At 40.6% G+C, this 27001-nt stretch overlaps 1 protein-coding gene across 3 annotated transcripts in view; it reads left to right on the top strand.

Moving 5' to 3' along the window:
* Positions 1–27001, top strand: part of LOC139389851 (EGF-like repeat and discoidin I-like domain-containing protein 3) — a 259123-nt gene that overhangs the window by 28508 nt on the left and 203614 nt on the right. For 2 of the 3 annotated variants that reach the window (XM_071136827.1, XM_071136828.1), the window contains exon 2: positions 8714–8788. The exons of the other annotated variant lie outside the window; for it this stretch is intronic. In XM_071136827.1, the coding sequence (XP_070992928.1) occupies positions 8714–8788 (75 nt within the window). The remainder of the gene's footprint in view (positions 1–8713; positions 8789–27001) is intronic. 3 annotated transcript variants of the gene reach the window in all.

The following is a 27001-nucleotide window of genomic DNA, read 5'->3' as shown; positions in this document are numbered from 1 at the left end:
GCACACCTGGAGTTTGTACAAAGGCACGTGAACGACTCGTAGAGCATAAGGCAAAAGATTCTGTGGTCTAATGAGACAAATGTAATTATTTGGATTGAATGCAAAGCACTATGTCTAGAGAAAACCAGGCTCATCTCATGACCCATCTAACACTATGACTACCATGAAGCATGGTGGTGGCAGCATCACACTATGGGGATGCTTTAAGAGTCAGTGACTGGGAGATTGGTAAGGATAGAGGGAACAATGAATGGAGCCAACTACAGGAAAATCCTTGATGAGAACCTGCTTCAGAGTGCAAATGACCTTATAATTGGGCGAAGATTTACGTTCCAACAGGACACTGACACCAAGCATGCAGCCAAAGCAACACTGGAATGGCTTCAGAACAAGAATGTGAAAGTCTGTGAGTGGCCCAGACAAAGCCCAGACTTGATTCACATTGAAAATCTGTGGAAAGACTTGCTGTTCATCACTGACCTTCTAGGCAGAGTTGCAAAGAAAAAGGCATATCTCAGTCTGGACAAAAAAATTAAAAAAATGAAGATGGGCCAAAGAACACAGACACGGAACAGAGGAACTCTGCCTAGATGGCCAGCATCCCAGTCACCTCTTCACTGTTGATGTTGAGACTGGTGTTTTGCGGGTAGTATTTAATGAAGCTGCCAGTTGAGGACTTGTGAGACATCTGTTTCTTAAACTAGACACTAATGTACTTGTCCTCTTACTCAGTTGTGCTTCAGGGCCTCCCACTCTTCTTTCTATTCTGGTTAGAGCCAGTTTGTGCTGTTCTGTGAAGGGAGTAGTACACAGCGTTGTATGAGATCTTCAGTTTCTTGACAATTTCTCACATGGAATAGCCTTAATTTCTCAGAACAAGAATAGACTGACAAGTTTCAGAAGAAAGTTCTTTATTTCTGGCCATTTTGAGCCTGTAATCGAACCCACAAATGCTGATACTCCAGATACTCAACTAGTCTAAAGAAGGCAGTTTTATTGAACAACAGTTCTGTGCTAACATATTTGCAAAAGGGTTTTCAAATGATCCATTTGGCTTTTAATATGATAAACTTGGATTAGCTAACACAGCCTGCCATTGGAACACAGGAGTGATGGTTGCTGATAATGGGCCTTTGTATGCCTATGTAGATATTCCATTAAAAATATCTGCTGTTTCCAGTTACAACAGTCAGTTGTCAGTTACAACATTAACAATGTCTACACTGTATTTCTGAACAATTTTGTTATTTTAATGGACAAAAAAAATGCTTTTCTCTCAAAAACAAGGACATTTCGAAGTGACCCAAAACTTTTGAATGGTATTGTATATATACAGTAAAGTGCTCTGTGGGCACTTTTGGGGGCCAAACCATCACTTCCAGGACTCCTTGTCCTTCTTTACGCTGAAGAAAGTTCTTAATGACTTTCACTGTATGTTTGGGGTCATGCTGCAGAATACATTTGGGGCCAATCAGATGCCTCCCTGATGGTATTGCATGATGGATAATGTACTTCTCATTATTGAGGAAACCATTAATTCTGATCAAATTCCCAACTCCATTTGCAGAAATGCAGCCCCAAACTTGCAAGGAACCTCCACCATGCTTCACTGTTGCCTGCAGACACTCATTTGTGTACCGATCTCCAGCCCTTTGGTGAACTAGCTGCCGTCTGCTTCAGCCAAATATTTCACATTGTGTCTCATCAGCCCAGAGCTTTTTTTCTGCACCCCAGTTCCTGTGTTTTCATGCATATTTGAGTCACTTGGCCTTGTTTCCACGTCAGAGGTATGGCTTTTTGGCCGCAAGTCTTCCATGAGGGCCACTTCTGACCAGACTTCTACGAACAGTAGATGGGTGTTCCAGGATCCCACTGTTTTCTGCCAATTCTGAGCTGATGGCACTGCTGGACCTCTTCCAATTGTGAAGAGAAGTAAGCATGATGCGTCTTTCATCTGCTGCAGTAAGTTTCCTTGGCCGACCACTGCGTCTACGGTCCTCAACGTTGCCCGCTTCTTTGTGCTTCTTCAAAAGAGCTTGGATAGCACATCTGGAAACCCTTGTCTGCCTTGAAATTTCTGACAGGGAGAGACCTTGCTGATGCAGTATAACTGATGCAGTATAACTACCTTGCTGTGCTTAGTCTTGCCATGGTGTATGACTTTTGACTGTAAACTGTCTTCAGCATCCTTACCTTCTTAGCTGAGTTTGGCTGTTCCTCACCCAGTTTTATTCCTCCTACAGAGCTGTTTCTGTTTCAGTTAAGGATTGTGTTTCAAGCTACATATAGAATTGATGATCATTAGCACCTGTTAATACATAATTATGTGACTTCTGAAAGTAATTGGTTGCACCAGATTTTATTTAGGGGCTTTATAGCAAAGGGGGTGAATACATATGCACGCACCACTTTTCAGTCTATTTAAAAAAAAAAAAAATTTAACAAGTAATATTTGTCATTTCACCTTACCAATTTTGACTATTTTGTGTATGTCCATTTCATGAAATCCAACAAAAATCTATTTAAATTACAGGATGTAATGCAACAAAATAGGAAAAGTGCCAAGGGGATGAATCATTTTGTTAGGCACTATATAATCTTATAACATGTCTATTTTTACAGATTTTTTTCACACCTGCCTATATATATATATATATACCCAATTTTGTATATTCATGGATGCCAATGGAAGCCAGACTTCCTCAAAAGCTGACCATTGTATTTCATAATTTTCCTTCAATTCGCAAGAGGCCGAACGAATCTCACAGGAAACAGCATCCGAGCGAGCGAAATATCGCCCCTCTGTCTCTCTACGTGTAGGCCATCAAATGCACTAAATTGTTTTTGGTATCTTTTAGTTGACACTTAATTAGACCAAGCAAAGGTGATTTGATGATGTTGAAATGGTCCTGGAATAGTAGAGTTTGCTCCTGTTTTCTTTGCAACTAACTCTCTGTGGTTCTAAATAAATAGTTGTTTCGTGGTCCAAAAATGTCAGAAACATTAAATTGCTTGACCATGCTGTAGGTCATGCAATAACTTTGTGACTTCACCGGACAGATGTTGCTATCTGGTTGTTTGATAAAACAAAGGTGTGTTGAATTCATTCTGCCACTGTGTCTTCTTATTGTCTCGGCTTTTAGGCCTACATATGACGGTCGCAAGGCAAATTAATGAACAGGTTAAAGCAATGCAATTAACACATACAGTAGGTTGTAATAGGTTTTTACCCACACACCGCTACTGTGTACAGTACTAATCAAAAGTTTGGACACACCTACTCATTCAAGGGTTTTTCTTTATTTTCAAATGTTATAGATTGTAGAACAATACATCAAAACTATGAAATAACACATTTGGAATCATGTAGTAACCAAAAAAGTTTAAGCAAATCAAAATATATTATAGATTTTAAATTATTCCAATAGCAACCCTTTGCCTTGAGGACAGCTTTGCACACTCTTGGCATGCTCTCAACCAGCTTCATGAGGAATTGCTTTTCCAACAGTCTTGAAGGAATTCCGACATATGCTGAGCACTTGGTGGTTGCTTTTACTTCACTCCGCGTCACAACTCATCCTTAACCATCTCAATTGTGTTGAAGTTGGGTGATTGTAGAGACCAGGTCATCTGATACAGCATTCCATCACTCTCCTTCTTGTTCAAATAGCCCTTAAAAGCCTCTAGATGTGTAAATCAAATCAAATCAAAGCATACTTAAATACTTAAATTCACACAGGACACCGGATAGGACAGGAAAAGTACTCCAGATATAACAAACTGACCCTAGCCCCCCGACACATAAACTACTGCAGCATAAATCCTGGAGGCTGAGACAGGAGGGGTCAGGAGACACTGTGGCCCCATCCGAGGACACCCCTGGACAGGGCCAAACAGGAAGGATATAACCCCACCCACTTTGTCAAAGCACAGCCCCTACACCACTAGAGGGATATCTTCAACCACCAACTTACCATCCTGAGACAAGGCCGAGTATAGCCCACAAAGATCTCCGCCACGGCACAACCCAAGGGGGGGCGCCAACCCAGACAGGAAGATCACATCAGTGACTCAACCCACTCAAGTGACGCACCCTTCCGAGGGACGGTATGAAAGAGCCCTAGTAAGTCAGTGACTCAGCCACTGTAATAGGGTTAGAGGCAGAGAATCCCAGTGGAAAGAGGGGAACCGGCCAGGCAGAGACAGCAAGGGCGGTTCGTTGCTTCAGAGCCTTTCCGTTCACCTTCACACTCCTGGGCCAGACTACACTCAATCATAAGATGAGTCTTCAGTAAAGACTTAAAGGTTGAGACCGAGTTTGCGTCTCTCACATGGGTAGGCAGACCATTCCATAAAAATGAAGCTCTATAGGAGAAAGCCCTGCTTCAAGCTGTTTGCTTAGAAATTCTAGGGACAATAAGGAGGCCTGCGTCTTGTGACCGCAGCATACGTGTAGGTATGTACGGCAGGACCAAATCAGAGAGATAGGTAGGAGCAAGCCCATGTAATGCTTTGTAGGTTAGCAGTAAAACCTTGAAATCAGCCCTTGCCTTGACAGGAAGCCAGTGTAGGGAGGCTAGCACTGGAGTAATATGATCACATTTTTGGGATCAGGATTCTAGCAGCCGTATTTAGCACTAACTGAAGTTTATTTAGTGCTTTATCCAGGTAGAAGGAAAGTAGAGCATTGCAGTAGTCTAACCTAGAAGTGACAAAAGCATGGATCAATTTTTCTGCATCATTTTTGGACAGAAAGTTTCTGATTTTTGCAGTGTTACGTAGATGGAAAAAAGCTGTCCTTGAAACAGTCTTGATATGTTCTTCAAAAGAGAGATCAGGGTCCAGAGTAACGCCGAGGTCCTTCACAGTTTTATTTGAGACGACTGTACAACCATTAAGATTAATTGTCAGATTCAACAGAGGATATTGGGTCATTGTCCTGTTGAAAAACAAATGATAGTTCCACTAAGCGCAAACCAGATGGGATGACGTATCGCTGCAGAATGCTGTGGTAGCCATGCTGGTTAAGTGTCAATCACAGACAGTGTCAATAGCAAAGCTCCCCGACACCATCAAACTTCCTCCTCTGTGCTTCACGGTGGGAACAACACATGCAGAGATTATCCATTCATCTACTCCGCGTCTCACGAAAACACTGCGGTTGGAACCAGAAATCTCACATTTGGAATCATTAGACCAAAGGACAGATTTTCACTGGTCTAATGTCCATTGCTCGACCAAGCAAGTAAGTCTCTTCTTCTTATTGGCGTCCTTCAGTAGTGGTTTCTTTGCAGCAAATCGACCATGGAGGCATGATTCACGCAGTTTCTTCTGAACGGTTGATGTTGAGATGTGTCTGTTACTTAAACTCTGTGGAGCATTTATTTGGGCTGCAAATAAATGCTTCATAGAGTTAGCTCCTGTGGAGTCCCAAGAAAAGCTTGACTAAAATAGCTTGTTTGAAATCTTTTTTTTTAGCATTTGTTATACTAATACGCTATTCAAACAGGGATGCAAGCTTGCTCTTGTTTTCTGAATGTTAAATACAACAGCTAAAATACTCACAGGGAGTTTGAAAGAAGAGAGACAATGTTTGGTTTTGATCGATTATGGGTTTAAATAACAGCTATAACCTATGTTCCCTCAAATGTTTTGGGGCACTGAGCAAATTTTTTTGGGGGAAACTTGAATATTGTTAGAATTTAAAGCAACATTTAGGCTGTACCCTTACAGTTTTAAACAGTGGCCAATAGACTATTGTGGCTATTTGAGCATATCATAGGCCTACAAGCAAAACTAATAAAGCAAATACCATAAATCCTCTAAAGGATCGGTGGGTCCCCCACGGGACGGTTGAGCTAACGTAGGCTAATTTGATTATCATGAGGTTGTAACAAGAACATTTCCCAGGACATAAGCTTTCTGCCAACATCAGATATGTCTTAATACTTGTTAATCTAACTGCACTGTACAATTTACAGTAGCTATTACAGTGAAAGAATACCATGATTTTGTTTGAGGAGAGTGCACAGTTATGAACTTGAAAATGTATTAATAATCCAATTAGAAACATTTGGGCAGTTTTGATACAACATGTTGAACAGAAATGCAATGGTTTATTGGATTAGTCTAAAACTTTGCACATACACTGCTACCATCTAGTGGCCAAAATCTAAATTACACCTGAGCTGGAATAATACATTATGGCCTTTTTCTTGCATTTCAAAGATGATGGTACAAAAAAAAGCATGTTTTTTTCATTGTATTATCTTTTACAATATCTAGTGTTATATTCTCCTACATTAATTTCACATTTCCACAAACCTCTAAGTGTTTCCTTTAAAATGGTATCAAGAATATGCATATCCTTGCTTCAGGTCCTGAGCTACAGGCAGTCAAATTTGGGTATGTCATTTTAGGCTAAAAATGAAAAAAGGATAACATTTTCACATGGGAATAGCTTTTGATTTATATGATATAGCCTATAGTAGACTGTATGTGGTGTTCAATGCAGGCCTATATTGCATGAGACTTTAAAAAAAAACATTTTGCCATTAGTCCATGACTTGGTCTGTAACACCATGGGCCAAATAGGTGAGTGTAAATGAAATTGTTTTGTATGACGCAAGAAACCACTTTACAAAATACAATTAATTATTATTACCATACAGAAAATTAGACAATGTAGGCTACCCCTCTGCCTATTGGTTTATTAGCATATTCAAACCTGTCTCAAAATACAACCCTTCCCTTTTAATTTAGACAAGCTTTAATTTAGACTGGCTTTTCAAAGACAGCTTGAAATGTAGCCTTCACGTTTTGTGCTCTTGTAGAAAGCAGTAACTCCACACTGCTGATCTATACTTATCTATAACTAGGCTAGTAACTCGCTAACGAGCAAAGAATATCAACAAATGTGCACACGTGAGGCTCTGATCTGAAATCTCGCAGGTGATTGAAAGACTTATCAGTGAAGTTCAACCTAGAGGGAACATTGCCATAACCATTCAATCTTTGTGAAGAGAAGCGGAAGACTGGCCACTGCATCTTATTCTAGTCCAATAGCCTATGATTCAAGCATGTCATTACAATGATGAAGATAAGGACAACGAAACAGGACATTTTTATTAAACTGTTGCGAGTGAGGAAGGAATGACGGAACAAACAATCGAGAGAGAAACAGGAAGTAGCCTAATACCCACATCGCACAACATTAGCGGAAATATTAGTGCATCAGCCTACTAATTATTGCATTTGCAAAAAGTCATCAACGTACGGGCATTTCGTAATTTCTTTACCCAACTCTTAATCTAAATCAATGTTTTTGTTGATTTTATGTTGAATTCACACTATTTGCCAACTCAAACAAATGTAAATCAAACTGAAGTCTGTGCCCAGTGGGGACATAGCTACAGTGCCTTCAGAAAGTCTTCACACCCCTTGACTTTTTCCACATTTTTCTGTGTTACAAAGTGGGATTAAAATGTATTTAATTAAAAAAGAATTGTCAACCATCTACACAATGTCAAAATGGAACAAAACTTTTAACATTTGTAAAAAAAAAAAAAAGAAGAATGAAAAATAAGACGGCAATATTTCTTGATTAGATAAGTCTTCTACTCCCTGAGTCAATACATGTTAGAATCATCTTTGGCAGTGATTACAGCTGTGAGTGTTTCTGGGTATGTCTCTAAAAGCTTTCCAAATCTGGATTGTGCATTTTTTGCAGTCCAACTTTAGTGCCTTGTTGCAAAATGTTTATTCTCTACAGGCTTCCTTCTTTTCACTGTCATTTACGTTAGTATTGTGGAGTAACTACAATGTTGTTGATCCATCCTCCATTTTTTCCTATCACAGCCATTAAACTCTCTGTTTTAAAGTCACCATTGGCTTCATGGTGAAGTCCCTGAGCGGTATCCTTCCTCTCCGGCAACTGAGTTAGGAAGGACGCCTGTACCTTTGTAGTGACTGGGTGTATTGATACACCATTCAAAGTTGAATTAATAACTTCCTCATGCTCAAAAGGATATTCAATGTTTTGCCCATCTACCCATGGGTGCCATTCTTTGTGAGGCATTGGAAAACATCTCTAGTCTTTGTGGTTGAGTCAGTGTTTGAAATTCACAGCTCGACTGAGGGACCTTACATATAATTGTATTTGTGGGGTACAGAGATCAAAAATCATGTTAAACACTATTATGAGTCTTTTTAGTCCTGAATGTATCTAGGCTTGCTTGTTGACTCAAGACATTTCAGCTCCTTGTTTTTAAATGATTTTGTAAAAATTAATTAGAGAAACCTTGAGAGGTTTAAGAGGAGGGTGTTTAAGAGCTGATCAAACATCAGAGCAAAGCTAGGCCTATTAGAATGTCATGACCGCAAACTTTGACTTTGAAGATGGAGTAGCGTTCTCTGCATATTACAAACTCCATAGAAGCTTGTGACCAGTCTGACACCAACTCAATCTCTGAACTGGTTTGAGTTCTAATCAGACTTGTGATTCCAATTCTCCCTCATTAGATTATTGTGCCAAAAAAAAAGACTCACAGGGAATTTGTCAAGGCTTTTTTGAGTAATTCTAAGGACTCAAGATACTCAAAATAATTAATGACAGTATCATCAGTACTGCTGGCTGATCCAGCTGTCTGACCATTTTAATGAGCAGAGGGTTGTTCTCTAACCCCATGGGACCCTGTGTTCTTGTATCTTGCAGGGGAAGTTTACGAGCCCAATCCCTGCGAGAATGGGGCTGCCTGCCTCAATGTTCTGGCTGACGAATCCTTCTCATGTGAGTGTTGCACTGGTTTTTCAGAACCTAAACTTGTCTTAGTAGTGTGGAGATTGGTAAGTGAGATCAGAAACACTTGCTGAAATGACACAGGTGTCAACTGTGATTGTGTGTGCATGAGTCAAAAGTTTTAGAACACCTACTCATTCAAGGGTTTTACTTTATTTTTCACTATTTTCTACATTGTAGAAAAATAGTGAAGACATCAAAACTATGAAATAACACATGGAATCATGTAGTAAGCAAAAAAGTCTTAAACAAATTAAAATATATTTGTTGGCTGCTTTTCCTCCACTCTGCGGTCCAACTCTTCCCAAACCATCTCAATATGGTTGAGGTCGGGGATTGTGGGGCCAGGTCATCTGATGCAGCACTCCATCACTCTCCTTCTTGGTACAATAGCCCTTAGGTGTGTTGGGTCATTGTCCTGTTGACAAACAAATTATACTCACACTAAGCCCAACCAGATGGGATGGCGTATCACTTCAGAATGCAGTGGTAACCATGCTGGTTAAGTGTGCCTTGAATTATAAATAAATCACAGACAGTGTCACCAGCAAAGCACCCCCACACCATAACACCTCCTCCAAATTAAATCAAACCATGCTGGGAAATAAACATGCAGATATCATCCCTTCACCCACACCGTGTCTCACAAAGACACAGCGGTTGAGGTAACTCTGGGTCTTGCATTCCTGGTGGTCCTCATGAGAGCCAGTTTCAGCATAGCGCTTGATGTAGAAAATAGTAAAAATAAAGAAAAACGCTTGAATATGTAGGTGATCTAAAACTTTTGACCGGTAGTGTATATCAAAACCCATCATGGCGCCGTGGATTGTTGGTCGTTATGAATTGAAGTCTTGCGTTCCGCGTCTGTCAGTATGGTGTCAATGGTATCATATTTAACGGCTCTATGTTTGAATTGTTAAGATGGTGTCCCATCTGGTGTGTGGCAGCTTGTCTCCTTGACTTCTGATGTGCCCACCCTTCCCCCATCACCCCTGCCTGCTAACCTCATGGCAGTGAGACCCTTAATCCAAATTTACATGCTTCAGTCATCTGTACATGCCCATCCTAGAGATATAATATTTTCCTGCAAATTTCCCTCTCCTGCTCAATTTTGTGCTGCCTCTTTTTTTTGCCACCCTTCCTCTGCCTTTGCATCCCTCTCACTCACGCCATCTCTCCCTCCCCCCCGTGTGTATGTGCTTTATGTTTTATATACACATATGGCTATAAAAGTCATGAAAATGTACATGCGTGAAGCTACTGTAGGTCTTTGACAAAACCACATGTTAGTCAGAATGCAACTACTGTGACTTTTAGAGAAGTGGAAAGCAGCAGCTGACTGGCATTTGCATATTATAACAGCTTTTACAAGTCATTTTTGCAGTCAACACAATATTGCCTTTTGTCTGTTCTCTATTTATGTGGAATATTCTGCAAAGTGCATTTGGAAACACAATAAATCCATTGTGGAAAGTATTTTCAGAATACTGCTGAACAGCACAATGGCTCCCGTATGACATTTGGAGTCTGCCTTGTCCTTAACTCTCTGGGGAAGCTCTGTAGCATCTGACAGATTCAAATCATATCAAATCAAATTGTATTAGTCACATGCACCATATACCACAGGTAGACCTTACATAGACCTTACAGTGAAATGCTCACGTACGAGCCCCTAAACAACAGTGCATTTTCCAAAAAACATGGATAAGAATAAGAGAAAAGTAATTAAAGTGCAGCAGTAAAAAAATATAGTATATACATATAGGGGGGTGCTGGTACAGAGTCAATGTGGGGGGCACTGGTTAGTTGAGGTAGTATGTACATGTAGGTAGAGTTATTAAAGTGACTATGCATAGATGACAGAGAGTGGCAGGGGTGTGGAGGGGTTGGGGGGGGGGGCAAAACAAATAGTCTGGGTAGCCATTTGACAAGATGTACAGGAGTCTTATGGCTTGGGGTAGAAGCCTTATGGCTAGGTCCAAGAAGCCTCTTGGACCTAGACTTGGTGCTCTGGTATCACTTGCCGTATGGTAGTAGAGAGAACAGTCTATGACTAGGGTGGCTGGAGTCTTTGACAATTTTTTGGGCCTTCCTCTGACACCGCCTGGTATAGAGGTCCTGGATGGCAGGAAGCTTGGCCCCAGTGATGTACTGGGCCATTCACACTACACTCTGTAGGGCCTTGCGGTCGGAGCCCGAGCAGTTGCCATACCAGGCAGTGATGCAACCAGTCAGGATGCTCTCGATGGTGCAGCTGTAGAACCTTTTGAGGATCTGATGACACATGCCAAATCTTTTCAGTCTCCTGAGGGGGGATAGGTTTTGTTTTGCCCTCTTCACGACTGTCTTGGTGTGCTTGTACCATGTTAGTTTGTTGGTGATGTGGACACCAAGGAACTTGAAGCTCTCAACCTGCTCCACTGCAGCCCCGTCGATGAGAATGGGGGCGTGCTCGGTCCCCTTTTTCCTGTAGTCCACAATCATCTCCTTTGTCTTGATCACGTTGAGAGAGAGGTTGTTGTCCTGGCACCACACGGCCAGGCCTCTGACTTCTTCCCTATAGGCTGTCTCGTTGTTGTCGGTGATCAGGCCTACCACTGTTTTGTCATCGGCAAATTTAATGATGGCATTGGAGTTGTGCCTGGCCGTGCAGTCATGAGTGAATAGTGAGATTCTTAGCTCTGCCTGGAATAAATGTGAGCTTTGAGACCTTGACATGTCATCCAAATAACATATGGGCTTGTAGGAGACTGTATTTGATGCACCAGAACAAAAATGTAAGAATGATATGTTAAAACGCGGCGGGAGTGAATTAGCTCTACTGTGCCTGTGACAAAAGATCTCCAAATCCCCTTAGTGTGCATCTATATTTGTCATCTGTAATTTTCTTCCGAAATGTACAAAGATTTGAAATGATTCAATCACGAAATGGTTGTATCCCATTGCATTAAATGATGCGTTAAGTTCTGTTGCAATTCATCTCTCATACGGTGCTAACACCATGAGGTAGCACAGCCATATCACACTGAATGTGGATACAAACACAATTGTTTTATTGCCATGTGTAGATGGCATGTTCCTCATTAAAATCACCTCAGGTAACTTTGCAAGCAGCTGCTCCAACATGATCTTTACATGGAACGGACAGTGCTATTGAGCACCTCCAAGCTGACATGCGATTGGTTTCTCACGTAGACACTTCAAAGCAGATGTAGAAAACGTATTGATTGAAAGTAGAAGACCGATGATCTTTCACACTCAGGAAGTGGATGTGTGACTATTGGCATGAGATGAAATGGAGAAAGCATTCTACTAGTCTGTCACAGAAATGTTTTTTCTTTGACCTTTTTTTATGCTCAGAAGGCCAATTTGACACTCAATTTTACATTTGGTCTTTGGACACATTTGAAAATGTTATTTTTACTTGCAAATCATTATAATTTGGTTGCAAGATGTTTAAAAGACATTTAATGAATCCCTAATACGAGGCAGATGAGTAGTAACAGAGACTCAAAGCTCATTCCCTATAGTGCAGTATGTTCATTATTTTACTAATGCCACATGTCAACATAGGAGCTAGTGGTTTTTGGATGGCTTTACCCATCACTTCTACAGTGCTGACAAGACTGGAAAATGGAAAGGATGAAGACAGAAACAGAGGGCCATTGTTTCTTATTCAACCGGGTACAGCGCGGAAGCATCAAACAACCTTGCGTGTGTGAATGAGTGTGTGCAGGCATGTAACTTGTGGGGGGGACAGCGGGGTCATGACCTTCCCCTATATTAGAGACGGACTAATTTGACCCCCTCAATAATAGAACATGATGAACTTGTTGGATTGGAAATTATTTCCCCACCGTAACTATTGGCTTTCTGTGTTTTTACAGTACACAGTACTACTAATTCATAATTTTATGATTGGATCCCCCCCAGCCACAAATTATGCTTTTGGTTTGGCACGTTCCTCAGAGGCCATGGCTTGTGAAGTAAAAGTTGTGCATGGCTTGTAAGGAGAGGGAGAAATAGCTCCTATCTTTCTCTCTCCCGCCTCTCTTTTTAGCAAACCCTTCATTCGGTGAGATATGGTAAAAAAAAAAAGAAGTACAGTCACATTTAACATGGTTAATTCATAATCATAAATAAGAAAATCATATTTTTCAAATTAATAAAGTTTCTATTGTGAAGTGAAAAGATGTGCATCTCACGTGAGCACTTTCTCAAAACAAGTGGTAATGGTTATATTGGGCTCAATTCTATGAGTTCAAAGACAATGTTGGTAGTATTATAAACTTTAATTCAACTGGTTTTCTAATAGGCGACACAATTAGAGAAGGGATGTTTCTCTGAACCTCAGGAAGTAGGCTCAATCAAGCCTGTTTCTCTCCCCGCACAGCAGCATTCACCTATCCTTATGTACAGTATGTTTAGAAAAAACATAATGTGATTGCTCACTCCTCATGCTAATGCTTAAAGCACTCCTCATGTTAATAGTCATCCTAAGAATACTTCCAGAACCACATTTATGATTTATTTTAGTTGAGAAGATCGACATAAAAAATTGACAGAGATGCATAGGAGTAAGCTGGTTTATTCATCCTTTGTGAATTTTTTCTTCTTGATTTCAATATGGAAGGGGAACCAGGTACTGGTGTTTGTATGTACTGTTCGTTGATGGATTAAAGGTATTCTTATACAATATTTTTGTTTAACAATAGTAGCAGTTCATTGAATTCATCCCCCATGGTGAAAGGCGGGGCATGACTGAAAACATTTGCGAAGAACTGATCTAGCTACTGTTTAGCATAAATACAGATGGGCAACCCATAGCTTATTGTATGCTACATCAGTTGTGATACAGGTGTTAATGCTTATTGCTAAATAACACACCATCCTTATAATATGGACTATTATGTTGTTCATTTTACTCAATTTTGCAAAGGAAAATTATACTCTAATGGTCTCACCATAATTTTATCTCAATTCATTTTGGACTAGAAAAGTCACTAAGTCACTGCGTTCAGTATGAAGAAAGGTAATGCAACGTTCAACTAAACAGAAACAGTGCTGTTCTGAGTGACCAGTTGAAAAACTGGGAGGGGTTAGGTTGTGGGTTCAAAATGCACCGCTGCCCTTCAAGCTTCAAGCCACACCCACCAAACGGAGCAAACGTAGGCTACCTCTGTTCAAGAACTTTGAAGAACATTTTGGGGAAACTTGATGTTAATTTCAAGCCATTACGCAACGTAGCAATGTTCAATTAAACTGAACGCACCTCAAAACGGACTTTCTCACAGTCAATCTACTACCAACAACAGTTGAAAGTAATACCAACATTAGTCGTATTTCAGTTGTGTTTGGGATATATTGAAAACATTTTCAGGAAAGATTTGGAAGCAATTTACCTTCAAAATGTACCACCTATTTCTTAACATTTTCATATGTGAGTTCCAAATATCTCTAACGGTCGTCCCAGCATAAGTTGTTTTACGCACGTGATGTCAGAATGCACTCTATGTTCCAAACTGTGATTATTAGGCAACAGGACAGTTAACATACGCTGCCTGCTAATTATCTATAGGCTGTTTCAACTTGTCAATTTCAAATTATTTTCTAACACCAGTTTCATTAGAGGTGTGTTCCGCCTTCTCATTAATTTACATAGAAGTAGCCCATTTAATGTATGAGGCTTTACTGAGATGGACAAACTTCTCTCTTCGAGCACCAGCCCATGCACTTCACCAATGTTTGCACAGATCAAGTATACAGATATTTGTGCAGTCTTGCACGAATTTGAACATTTTCTGGCAGGTGCTCGCATTGCCTTGTTGTTTTCCTTACAAATAATAACTTTGGACATGTGTGCGTTCCTACCAAAGTAAGTTCCATATTTTCTGTATATCATGTTGTCGTTTCTACTGTAGGCGCATATATACGCATACTGTAGGTGCATGCAAAGCATGTAGAGGTCTGCTATTTTTATCATAGGTACACTTCAACTGTGAGAGACGGAATCTAAAACAAAAGTTTGTTTTTCTATGTTGGTTACAATGCGATATAAACAATGCAATATAAATGCGATATAAATGCAAAAAATCTGCGTTAAACAGGATTACCTACACATATTTACCAGCTCAAATAGACAGAAGCATGTTATATGGCAGACCAATCTGAACTCATCGCTCGTCATGTTAATCAATCAAATTTATTAAGGTCTTTTTAAACCAGCCGATGTCACAAATTGCTATACAGAAACCCAGCCTAAAACCCCAAACAGTAAACAATGCAGATGTAGAAGCACGGTGGCTAGGAAAAACTCCCTAGAAAGGCAGGAACCTAGGAAGAAACCAGGCTCTGAGGGGTGGCCAGTCCTCTTCTGGCTGTGCCGGGTGGAGATTATAACAGAACATGGCCAAGATGTTCATAGATGACCAGCAGGGTCAAATAATAATAATCACAGTTGTTGTAGTGGGTGCAACAGGTAAGCACCTCAGGAGTACATGTCAGTTGGCTTTTTATAGCCGATCATTCAGAGTTAGAGACAGCAGGTGAGGAATTGAGAGAGAGTCAAAAACAGCAGGTCTGTGACAGGGTAGCAAGTCCGGTGAACAGATAGGGGTTCCATAGCTGCAGGCAGAACAGTTGAAACTGGAGCCGCAGCAGGTGGACTGGGTACAACAGGTGGACTGGGGACAGCAAGGAGTCATCAGGCGAGGTAGTCCTGGTGCTCAGGTCCTCCAAGAGGAGAGAATAGAGAATGAGAGAGAGTTAGAGGGAACATACTTAATTTCACACAGGACACCAGATAAGACAAGAAGAAAACTCCAGCTATAACAGGACTGTGGACTTTTCCATGTGAATATTAAAGTCACCAAACATTTGAATATTGTCTGCCATGACTACAAGGTCCAATGGGAATTCAGGGAACTCAGTGAGGAACGCTGCATCTGGCCCAGGAGGCCTGTAAACAGTAGCTATAAAAAGTGATTGAGTAGGCTGCATAGATTTCATGACTAGAAGCTCAAAAGACAAAAATGCTGTCATTTTTGTAAATGTAAGCAACACCTCTGCCTTTGCGGGATGCGTGGGGATATGGTCACTTGTGTAACCTGGAGGAGAGGCCTCATTTAACACAGTAAATTCATCCGCTTTAAGCCAAGTTTCAGTCAGGCCAATCACATCAAGATTATGATCAGTGATTAGTTCATTGACTATAACTGACTGCCTTGGAAGTGAAGGATCTAACATCAAGTAGCCCTATTTTGAAATGTGAGATATCACAACCTCTTTCAATAATGACAGGAATTGAGGTCTTTATTCCAGTGAGATTGCTAGAGCGAACACCGCCATGTTTATTTTTCCCCATCCTAGATCGAGTCATGGACCCGGCCTCAATGGGGAGAGCTGAGCTGACTATCTAGTGGCAGACTCCACTAAGCTGGCCTGCACCATATCTTATTGTGGAGCTAGAGGTGTTAGAGCCCTGTCTATGTTCATAGATAAGATGAGAGCACCCCTCCAACTAGGATGGAGTCCGTCACTCCTCAGCAGGCCAGGCTAGGTCCTGTTAGTGGGTGAGTCCGAGAAAGAGTGCAAATTATCTACAAATTCTATATTTTGGGAGAGGCAGAAAACAGTGTTCAACCAGCGATTGAGTTGTGCGACTCTGCTGTAGAGCTCATCACTCCCCCTAACTGGGAGGGTGCTAAAGACAATTACTCGATGACAAAACATCTTTCTAGCTGATTTACACGATGAAGCTATGTTGCACTTGGTGACCTCTGACTGTTTCATCCTAACATCGTTGGTGCCGATGTGGATAACAATATCCCTATACTCTCTACACTCACCAGTTTTAGCCTTAGCCAGCACCATCTTTAGATTAGCCTTAATGTTGGTAGCCCGGCCCCCTGATAAACAGTGTATGATCGCTGGTACATTCTTTTTTAAGTCTAATTCTGCGGGTAGCCAATGACTAGGGTTTTCAGAGCTAATGGTGGGAGGCTACGGCGTTTCAGACCCCGTAATGGGTGGAGGAGCGACCAGCTCAGTCTCTGACTCCAACTCGCTGCCTAATGGGTAAAACAGGTTGAACGTTTCTGTCGGATGAATGACCGACACCAGTTAAGCATTCCTACAGCATTTCCTTCCAGAAGCCATTAGAAAATTGTCCGGCTGCGGGGACTGTGCAAGGGGATTTATACTACTATCTGTACTTATTGGTGGCGCAGACGCTGTTTCATCCTTTCATACACTTAAAGTACCCTAACGATTGTGTCTGAAGCTGGGCTTGCAGCACGGCTATCCTCACCATAAGGCGATCGTTCTCCTGTATATTATGAGTACAGCGATTGTAACTAGAAGGCATAATGCTAAAGTTACTACCATGTCCAGATAAATTGTCCGGGGTGAAAAAGTTGAATGAACCAACTAGGCTCGTAATTCAACAATTGTATTTGTATTTACAGATTGTATACAAGTTCGTTATTAAAGCACATGAAAGTGGTCCTAAAAAAAAACTTTACCTTCTAATGGCTCTCCTGTGAAGTAGTGACGAGAGTCACATGTTTCTAAAAAAAAAACAAGCCAAATCACAAAAAAGTGTCTGAACCCTTTTATAACACTCCATTTACAGAAAATAAGATTTACTTCACAAGTTGGAAAATTATTTTTTAAATGGCAAATACCAATATGGCGTAATGCGTTGGCACCCAGGTGCTAACGTGTCTCCCTCCTCAGTGAATGAATAACATCAATGGATGAATCGGCAATAGAAACCAGATAGAAACTGATAATTGTGCACGACTTCATTTTAATTTCAATTAACTGAATAATGAGAATGAAGAGGGTGAAGAGGGTCACTGAATTGTAAGAATTGTGGCAGCAGCACGTCCTTCTCTTGCTCTTCCCCATGCACACAACAGCTCACACCCGGGAGCAACAATTGTTGAATTACGAGCCTAGTTGTCAGAAGAAGATGTAACTGGACTGTATTACTTACTAAAACTCCAGTACTAATCAAATCAACAAATCAAATTTATCAAATGTATTACACTGTTTTTATTGTAAGAGAAATTAAAATAGACGAGAACTACGTGTTGCGGTATGCCTTTGCAGAATAATGCAAAACATATCCTTGACTAACTTTTCATGGATAAATGTTCATTAATATTTCCATTTGATTATGCATTATTTTCACAGATATATATTTATGCAATGCATCCTTTACAATTGGTTATGCACTGTTTATTAAACATATTTATCAAATGTTGGTGCTTACCTTTACTGCAATTCATTTGACCTCTATTATTAATTGAATCTACAAATAAAATGTATCAAATGTATTGCACTGTAAGGTTTTTATTGTAAGGCAGTGAACCCTATTTATAATAAGGGTTACATGGAGAAAATCGGACCTCTCTGAAATGAAAATAGATGGCTCTCCCTTCAGTAAAATATATTTTACCTAACCTCTCCATGAATGCTTGAAAAAAAACAAGTTAGCCTCCCCTGTACCCAAAATAATATACTGAACAAAAATATAATGTTTCATGTGCTGAAATAAAAGATCTGAGAAATTTTCCATGATCACAAAAAGTGTATTTCTCAAAATGTGGTTCACAAATGTGTTTACATCCCTTTGTCAAGATAATCCATATCAAGAAGCTTAAACAGCACCTTGTGCTGGGGACAATAAAAGGCCACTCTAAAATGTACACACAACACAATGCTACAGATGTCTCAAGTTTTGAGGGAGCGTGCAATTGGGATGCTGACTGAAGGAATGTCCACAAGAGCTGTTGCCAGAGAATGCAATTTGAATGCACAGAGATACCGAGACAAGAAGCTGAGGCCCATTGTCATGCCTTTCAACTGCTGTCAGCATGATAATACACAGCCCCATGTCGTAAGGAACTTTGCACAATTCCTAGAAGCTGTAAATGTCACCGTTCTTCCATGGCTTGCATACTCACCAGTAATGTCACCCATTGAGCCTGTTTGGGATGCTCTGGGTCAACATGTACGACAGCGTGTTCCAGTGCCCACCAATATCCAACAACGTCACACAGCCATTGAAGTGGAGTGGAACAACATTCCACAGGCCACAATCAACAGCCTGATCAACTTTATGCGAAGGAGATGTGTCACGCTGCATGAGGCAAATGGTGGTCACACAAAATCCATGCACCTATCTTTAAAAAAAAAGATATCTGTATTCCCAGTCATGTGAAATCCAAAGATTAGGGCCTAAAGAATGTATTTCAATTTAATGATTTCTTTATGAACAGCAACTTAGTTAAATCTTTGAAATTGTTGCATGGGGCGTTTCATTTTTTTTGTTCGGCTTAATTAAAACAAAGTGGATAGCAGAGAACATGTCTACTGTTTACCCTCACTTCTTGGACGGACCAGAGCCTTAGTTTTAGAAACTGTTCTTCATCCTGTAACCATTACATGGCAACGCAGGAATTTTAATAGCGCACGGGGCTGCGGGCCAAAAGGTTGTGGGTTCGCAGACCACCGTGGAAAGATCTCCTAGTGACACAGACATTTTTTTAGGCCTTAACTGCTGGCTACTCTTCTTCCATGGCTGAACCTTTAATGCGTTGGGCTAAATCAGGGTCACATAGTGTTTCTTGGTAGTCTCAAACAAATCTACTTTCAAACAAAAATTTACACCTCACACACATGGTTATGAAAGAAGTCACCATGACCATGTAAGATATAGATGCGACCCAGTCATTCATTTTAAATGTTCCATTGACATACTGTCTTGCAAAGTTCTTATCCCTTGCTTGCTAGATAGCCCACTTCAGCTAACTTACAGTCACGTCAAACAGTGCAGCCGGAATGACAACAGTAGCTGCAATTGCATTTGTTTAAGCTGTTTTCTAGTGACATTTATTTGGATACAACCATAACAATGAGCTAATGAGGCGCGATTTCACCTGGTATTGAAAATGTGCTCTCTTGTCAGGGCACTGTTCTTCAGAGGAGCTAGCCAAAAACAAAGCTAACACAATCACTTCAAACTGAAACTGGAAAGACTGCAAACTAGCTGCACTTTGTTTCATTTTATCTTTTTTCAATTTACATTTCTTTCAATATATCCATAAAGGTGATGCAAGGTGATTCATGATTTTGACTGGCTGTGAAACGCTGCCTGCCTGTCTGTCTTGTGCCAACTCCCAACATGTTCATTACTATGGGACAGCTGGAGATCGAATTTGAATATTGAAACAATGTAACAACAGACAGCAAGGTTAATACAAATCTCTGCTGTTGAAAACTAAATGTTAGTCTAAAATAAATGTGAGATAATGTCTAGATGCTTCTTATAGCGGAGATCAAGTTTATAAATTGCCTGTCTGCGCTGATGAGACAGTGGATTACACAGTCAGATGGAATAGAGTAAATAGGCATTTTAATGTCCTCGATTTAGCCGGTGGATTCAGGATTAGAACTACCCGTTGTATAAAACTCTGATAAATACATCATGGGCAAGAAACATTTTCTATTTTATTAAATCAATTATAGGTGTAGCAAGCTATTAAAGTTGACCTCCGGTCTTCCTTGTCATCTTTGTGCTCACCTTCTCAAACTGAACAGAACACAGGCAATAGGCTACATATTTCCGGAAGAAGCCACTGACTCTCCTCCTGAACTGCCACTGTTGGTCTACACAGCACAGCCATTGGTTAGGTAGCATACACAAACGTTTTTGATCAGCAAGAGCAGAGCAGGCTGGGGCTCAGGGTTGGAATATCCATTGAAGTGTGTAATGCCGCATAGCTTTATTTACATCATCCCATCTTAGAAATACTGTAAATATATTTATTTATTTTTTCGTGCTCGTGGTTAGGCTGGTAGTTAAAAGTAAAATGTTCTATGTTGTGTGGATAGTGGAGATTAATTATTTGTAGAATAACATGATTATACTCAATAGTGAACCATTGTATTTTCTTACAGGACTACAAGGCCAACAAGTCTATGGTGGCTTATTGTACCTTTTTTTAAGAAACAATGTCTGAACTGGGAAGAAATGTGATAGGGAGAGAAATATCTTATTATTTGGATGTTGTTATCTTAACCAAAGAAAACGATGCAAAGTGCTATCTTTTATAATAACATTTAATTTTCTGTCACTGTTGCTGAATTTCATGTGGTATTCATTAAAAGTTGGTCTTCAATCACTTTATTTTTGCAGAAGAGTAACCTCGATGTAGGCATAATTTGACTTAGTAATTGTCTGCAATTAAACATGTTAACTACTGTAAATCATCGTAATTGACTTAGGCTACATTTTCAGACGAATAAGTTGTAATATGTCATATTTTTCCATTTATCTTTTTCATATTTTTATTTTGTTGTTCCTGATTGGCTGTTATTTCACTGGAGCGGGAGAAGTGAACTTGACCATTTTCCATGCCTTTTCTGTTGTCTAATATCAAGCCAGTTGAACAACGTAACAACGTCAGATCAGCTGGTCTACTAGTTTTAGTCCTGAGTTTATCCTGCAGGTGCATGTAATCTCCTGTCAGTGGCATTGTAAGAAATCCAATGGTAACCTGCAGGAGCAAGTAAAAGATGCACCTGTGGAACGGTCTTTAAGACAGTAACAGCTTACAAACGGTAGGCAATTAAGGTCACAGTTATGAAAACTTAGGACACTAACGAGGCCTTTCTACTGACTCTGAAAATCACCAAAAGAAAGATGCCCAGGGTCCCTGCTCATCTGCGTGAATGTGCTTTAGGCATGTTGCAAGGAGGCATGAGGACTGCAGATGTGGCCAGGGCAATAAATTGCAATGTCCGTACTGTGAGACGCCTAAGAGAGCTCTACAGGAAGACAGGACGGACAGCTGATCATCCTCGCAGTAGCAGACCACGTGCAACAAGACCTGCAAAGGATCAGTAATTCCGAATATCCCACCTGCGAGACAGGTGCAGGATGGCAACAACAACTGCCCGAGTTACACCAGGAATGTACAATCCCTCCATCAGTGCTCAGACTGTCCGCAACAGGCTGAGAGAGGCTGGACTGAGGTAGGCATGTTGTAAGGCTGGTCCTCACCAGACATCACCAGCAACAACGTCACCTATGGGCCCAAACCCACCGTCACTGGACCAGACAGGACTGGCAAAAAGCTCTCGTCACTGACGAGTCACGTTTTTGTCTCACCAGGGGTGATGGTCGGATCCGCGTTTATCGTAGAAGGAATGAGCGTTGCACCGATGCCTGTACTCTGGAGTGGGATTGATTTGGAGGTTGAGGGTCCGTCATGGTTTGGGGCGGTGTGTCACAACATCATCGGACTGAGCTTGTTGCCATTTTAGGCATTCTCAACGTTGTGCATTACAGGGAAGACATCCTCCTCCCTCATTTGGTACCCTTCCTGCAGGCTCATCCTGACATGACCCTCCAGCATGATAATGCCACCAGCCACACTGCTCGTTCTGTGTGTGATTTCCTGCAAGACAGGAATGTCAGTGTTCTGCTATGACCAGCGAAGAACCCGAATCTCAATCCCATTGAGCACGTCTGGGACCTGTTGGATCGGAGGGTGAAGGCTAGGGCCATTCCCCACTGAAATGTCCTGGTGGAAGAGTGGGGTAACATCTCACAGCAAGAACTGGCAAATCTGGTGCAATCCATGAGGAGGAGATGCACTGCAGTACTTACTGCAGCTGGTGGCCACACCAGATACTGACTCTTACTTTTGATTTTTACCCCCCTTTGTTCATGGACACGTTAGTCACTTGTCTGTGGAACTTGTTCAGTTTATGTCTCATTTGTTGAATCTTGTTATGTTCATACAAATATTTACACATGTTAATTTTGCTGAAAATAAACGCAGTATACAGTGAGAGGACGTTTCTTTTTTTGCTGAGTTTATATAATCATTGTATATTGAAATGGCACTCGTACATCTGAGCAATGTTTTTGCAGGTGCATGGTAACGGTTGAACAAGATGAAGGAAAAAGGAAACCACACACTGCTCTTGATAGTATCACTGATCTTTAATAAGCTTACATATCGTCCTCACGCCCTTCCTCAGAGCTTTTGTGAGTTTTTTAAAATTAGCACCCTCATGTAGACCTAGCCTCACCCACATCCATTCCATGCATCGAAAGGGATTGGAGGCGAAGGAAAGTACAACCAAATATAACAATATTAATTTCGTAAATAAGATGTGCTAAACACGTCTGTAAAAACACAATGAGGACATATACCTACCGAACACGTTTTAATGAATCATTGGGTACATCGTACGAAAAACATCAGCGTAATCTTAAATAGGGGCATAAATCATGTTCAAATTCACAACATAACATACATAGTCATTTCATCATTTAGGAAATAATGTCTGCAGTGTGAAAATCCCAAAGCATTCTCTTTTACTCAGAGTATTGTTAAAATCACCTCCCCTGTCTGATATCTTAACTTTCTCTATTCCACAAAATCTAAAAAGGTAGAAATGTCATGCTTTAGGTCATTAAAATGTACTGCGACTGGATAATCCCTGTCGCTTCTCCTGATTGAACTTTTATGTTCACTGATTCTCTGTTTGAGAGAACGAGAGGTTTTAACTACATAGCACAGCCCACATGGACATTTAATAATGTAAATTACATTTATTTTACCTTTAATAACATTGGTGGTGAAACATGTAATAGTGTCATTTATTTGGAACTGTTTTCCTGTATGTGGGTGGCAGAAATATTCACACTTCATCATATTGTTGCTCTCTGTGCATCCTCTGCATTTATAGCTACCATTTGGAAGAGGGCGTAAAAGAGCCTGGCTGATTTTCTTTTGTGGCTGGCAGTTGGCATGAACCAATTTATCTCGTAAATTGCGACCTCTCCTATACACAATAAGTGGTGGATTTTTAAATTCAGCCAGCAAAGCTGGGTCCGATGATAACATATGCCAGTGTTTCTTGACCGCATCTCCCACTTTTCGCGAGTTGAAAGTGGTTGTAAACATTACGGAGTGTTCTTTAGCTTTAGCGGGTCTTTATTGCAGCAGTTCATCACTCGTTTTTCCCAATGCCAAATTAAGAACTTCATCCACACATTGTGGCGAATAGCCTCTTCTTAGAAACCTAATGCGCATTTCCACTGCTTTTTCTAGATAATCCTCTGTGGATTGGCAGAGTTCCTCCGTCCAGTGTCTGTGTTCTTTTGCCCATCTTTTATTTTTATTGGGCAGTCTGAGATATGGCTTTTTCTTTGCAACTCTACCTAGAAGACCAGTATCCCGGAGTCACTTCTTCACTTCACTTTGAGACTGGTGTTTTGCGGGTACTATTTAATGAAGCTGCCAGATGAGGACTTGTGAGGTATCTGTTTCTCAAACTAGACACTCTAATGTACTTGTCCTTTGTTGCTCAGTTGTGCACCGGGGCGTCCCACTCCTCTTTCTATTCTGGTTAGGGCCAGTTTGCGCTGTTCTGTGAAGGGAGTAGTACACAGCGTTTTACATGAAATAGCCTTAATTTCTCAGAACAAGAATAGACTGACAAGGTTCAGAAGAAAGTTCTTTGCTTCTGGCCATTTTGAGCCTGTAATCAAACCCACAAATGCTAATGCTCAACTAGTCTAAAGAAGCCAAGTTTTATTGCTTCTTTAATCAGGACAACAGTTTTCAGCTGTGCTACCATAATTAGCAAAAGGGTTTTCTAATGATCACTTAGACTTTTAAAATTATAAACTTGGATTAGCTAACATAACGTGCCATTGGAACACATTAGTGATGTTTGCTGATAATGGGCCTCTGTACGCCTATGTAGATATTCCATTTTTTTTTTTAGCGTTTTCCATTAACAATAGTCATTTACAACATTGTCGACACTATATTTTTGATCAATTTGATGTTATTTTAGTGGACAAAAAATAATGTGATTTTCTTTCAAAAACAAGGACATTTCTAAGTGATCCCAAACTGTAGAAAGGTAGTGTATATACATGTTCATTTTTAAGTGGATGGGGTTGGTGAGGGGGGGGGGGGGGTGCACACGACATACCTTCTTTTTTATATATTGTTTTACTATGCTTCAAATATGCATATTGCATAAGATACCTTGGAAGGATGATGTGGTTCCCTCCAGAATCTCCTTCCCTAGGTGTAAACTTGATTATGTTCACCCTGGATAGAGCTATACTGAGGTTCAGTTTAACAGGGTAGCATTTTTACCTCTCTCTAGGAGAGGTAGATGCAGCCATCCAACATGGCCAGCATAGGGGTCCAAGGTTATCTTCTGAGTATTTTGTTGTTTTTAGCTGTTTTTATTATTTATATATTTTAATACTCTGTCCTTTCAGCACACTGGCCATGTGATCTTACTAGCATTAATTTCTGATTACTATGACTATGCCTAATTCACATACTCTAGGCTCCACTTGCTTTATCAGCTGGAATGTGAAAGGAATTAACAAGGTGGTCAATCGTAGCGGAGTGTAAGCTCATTTTAAGTCCTTATGTCCGGACATTGTTTTTCTCCAAATCAGAATTTGACAATCTTTCCACCAAACAAAACGGAGATGCTTCTGTTTAAGTCGAGGCAAAAATTCTATGAACACGGAGAGAAAGCTGGCAAGTTGTTATCTCACCAGCTGCAAGCAGCACCATACCTGAAATCTGTGTTGCAGCTGATTTAACTTCTACCAATCCCAAAGATACCAACAATCAATTTAAGCAATTCTATTCTGCTCTTTACTCGTCAGAGGCTCATCCTGACACATCTCATATGCATGCATTTCTAGAAAATCTGGACATCCCCAGTCTCAATTCAGATGAACAAACCAACATGGATGCCTCAATATGTGATGATAAAGCTACTCTGGCAATCCAGTCCATGCAGAGCGGTAAAGCCCCTGGGCCTGATGGCTTCCCTGTTGAATTTTATAAAGCATTCTCCTCTAAATTATCCCCTATCCTCAGCTCAATGTACAATGAAATCCTTTCTAGTCAGAAACTGCCACAGACACTTACCCAGGCGATTCTTTTGGTTTTGCTTAAAAAAGACAATAATCCCCTAGACTGTGTCTCATACCGCCCTGTAAGCCTTTTGTGCTGCGATTATCAAATTCTCACTAAGGTCCTCTTTCGCTGTTAAGAGACAGTGATGCCTAATATAATTAACTCTGACCAAACCGGATTTATCTCAGGTAGGCAATCTTTCTATAATATGCGCCGGCCACTTAATGTTCTTTATTCTGCCCACTCAACTCCCCAGCCAGAAGTTGTCATCTCTCTTGATGCTGAAAAGGCTTTCGAACGGGTTGAGTGAGAATTTCTATTTACAGTGCTAGAGAGATTTGGGTTTGGCCTGTCATTCCTTTCCTGGATTAAGATTTTGTACTCGTCCCCAGTGGTTTCTGTTCGCAACAACAATGCTACCTCCAGCTACTTCCCTCTCCACAGGGGGGTTGCTGTTTATCCCCTTTCCTATTTGATATGGCTATTGAGCCTCTTGCTATCACCCTGCGGATGGAGGAGAGGATTACGGGAATATTGAGGGGAAACATATCTCACAAGGTGTCCTTATATACAGACAATCTTTTATACATCTCTAACCCTGTGGAGTCTATACCCTATCTCTTGGACATGCTACAAGGTTTTGGGAAATTCTCTGGTTATAAATGAAACCTAACAAAAAGTGTGCTCCTCCTCATTAATCAGTTAGCAGAAGAAATTGGGTGTGCCAATTTCCCATTTAAGGTGGAGCATCAGGTCTTTACTTATTTTGGGGATAAAGGTCACACACTCGTTTAAGGCTCTGTTTAAACGTAACTTCAAAACACTCATGAAGTCTAGCTTAGTGCGCTACAGAAGGTGGTCGTCTCTTCCCATTACATTAACAGGTCGCAGTAATTATGTTAATTAAGATGACTGTAAACTCTAGGTTTTTGTACTTATTCCAAATTATTGCCGTTTTTCTGCCAAAGTCGATGTTCAACAACTGTACAGCTACATTTGCAACTTCATTTGGAATAAGTCAAATCCACGAATGAGAAAGGTATATCTGGAGAGACCTGATCCCACAGGCGGGCTGGGACTTCCCTATTTTTTACACTACTACTGGTCAGTAAATATATCTTAATGTGTTTATTAGGTTTCTACATTTGAAAAACAAGGATGGCCCAACTTGGGCCATCATGGAGTTTCAGTCAAGCCTTCCAACTTCTCCGGTCTCGCA

Source organism: Oncorhynchus clarkii, chromosome 30 (assembly GCF_045791955.1).
Source record: "Oncorhynchus clarkii lewisi isolate Uvic-CL-2024 chromosome 30, UVic_Ocla_1.0, whole genome shotgun sequence".
In the NCBI taxonomy this organism is placed as follows: Eukaryota; Metazoa; Chordata; class Actinopteri; order Salmoniformes; family Salmonidae; genus Oncorhynchus; species Oncorhynchus clarkii.
The sequence above is the reverse complement of the archived record's forward strand: the minus strand, read 5'-3'. Positions and strand labels throughout refer to the sequence as shown.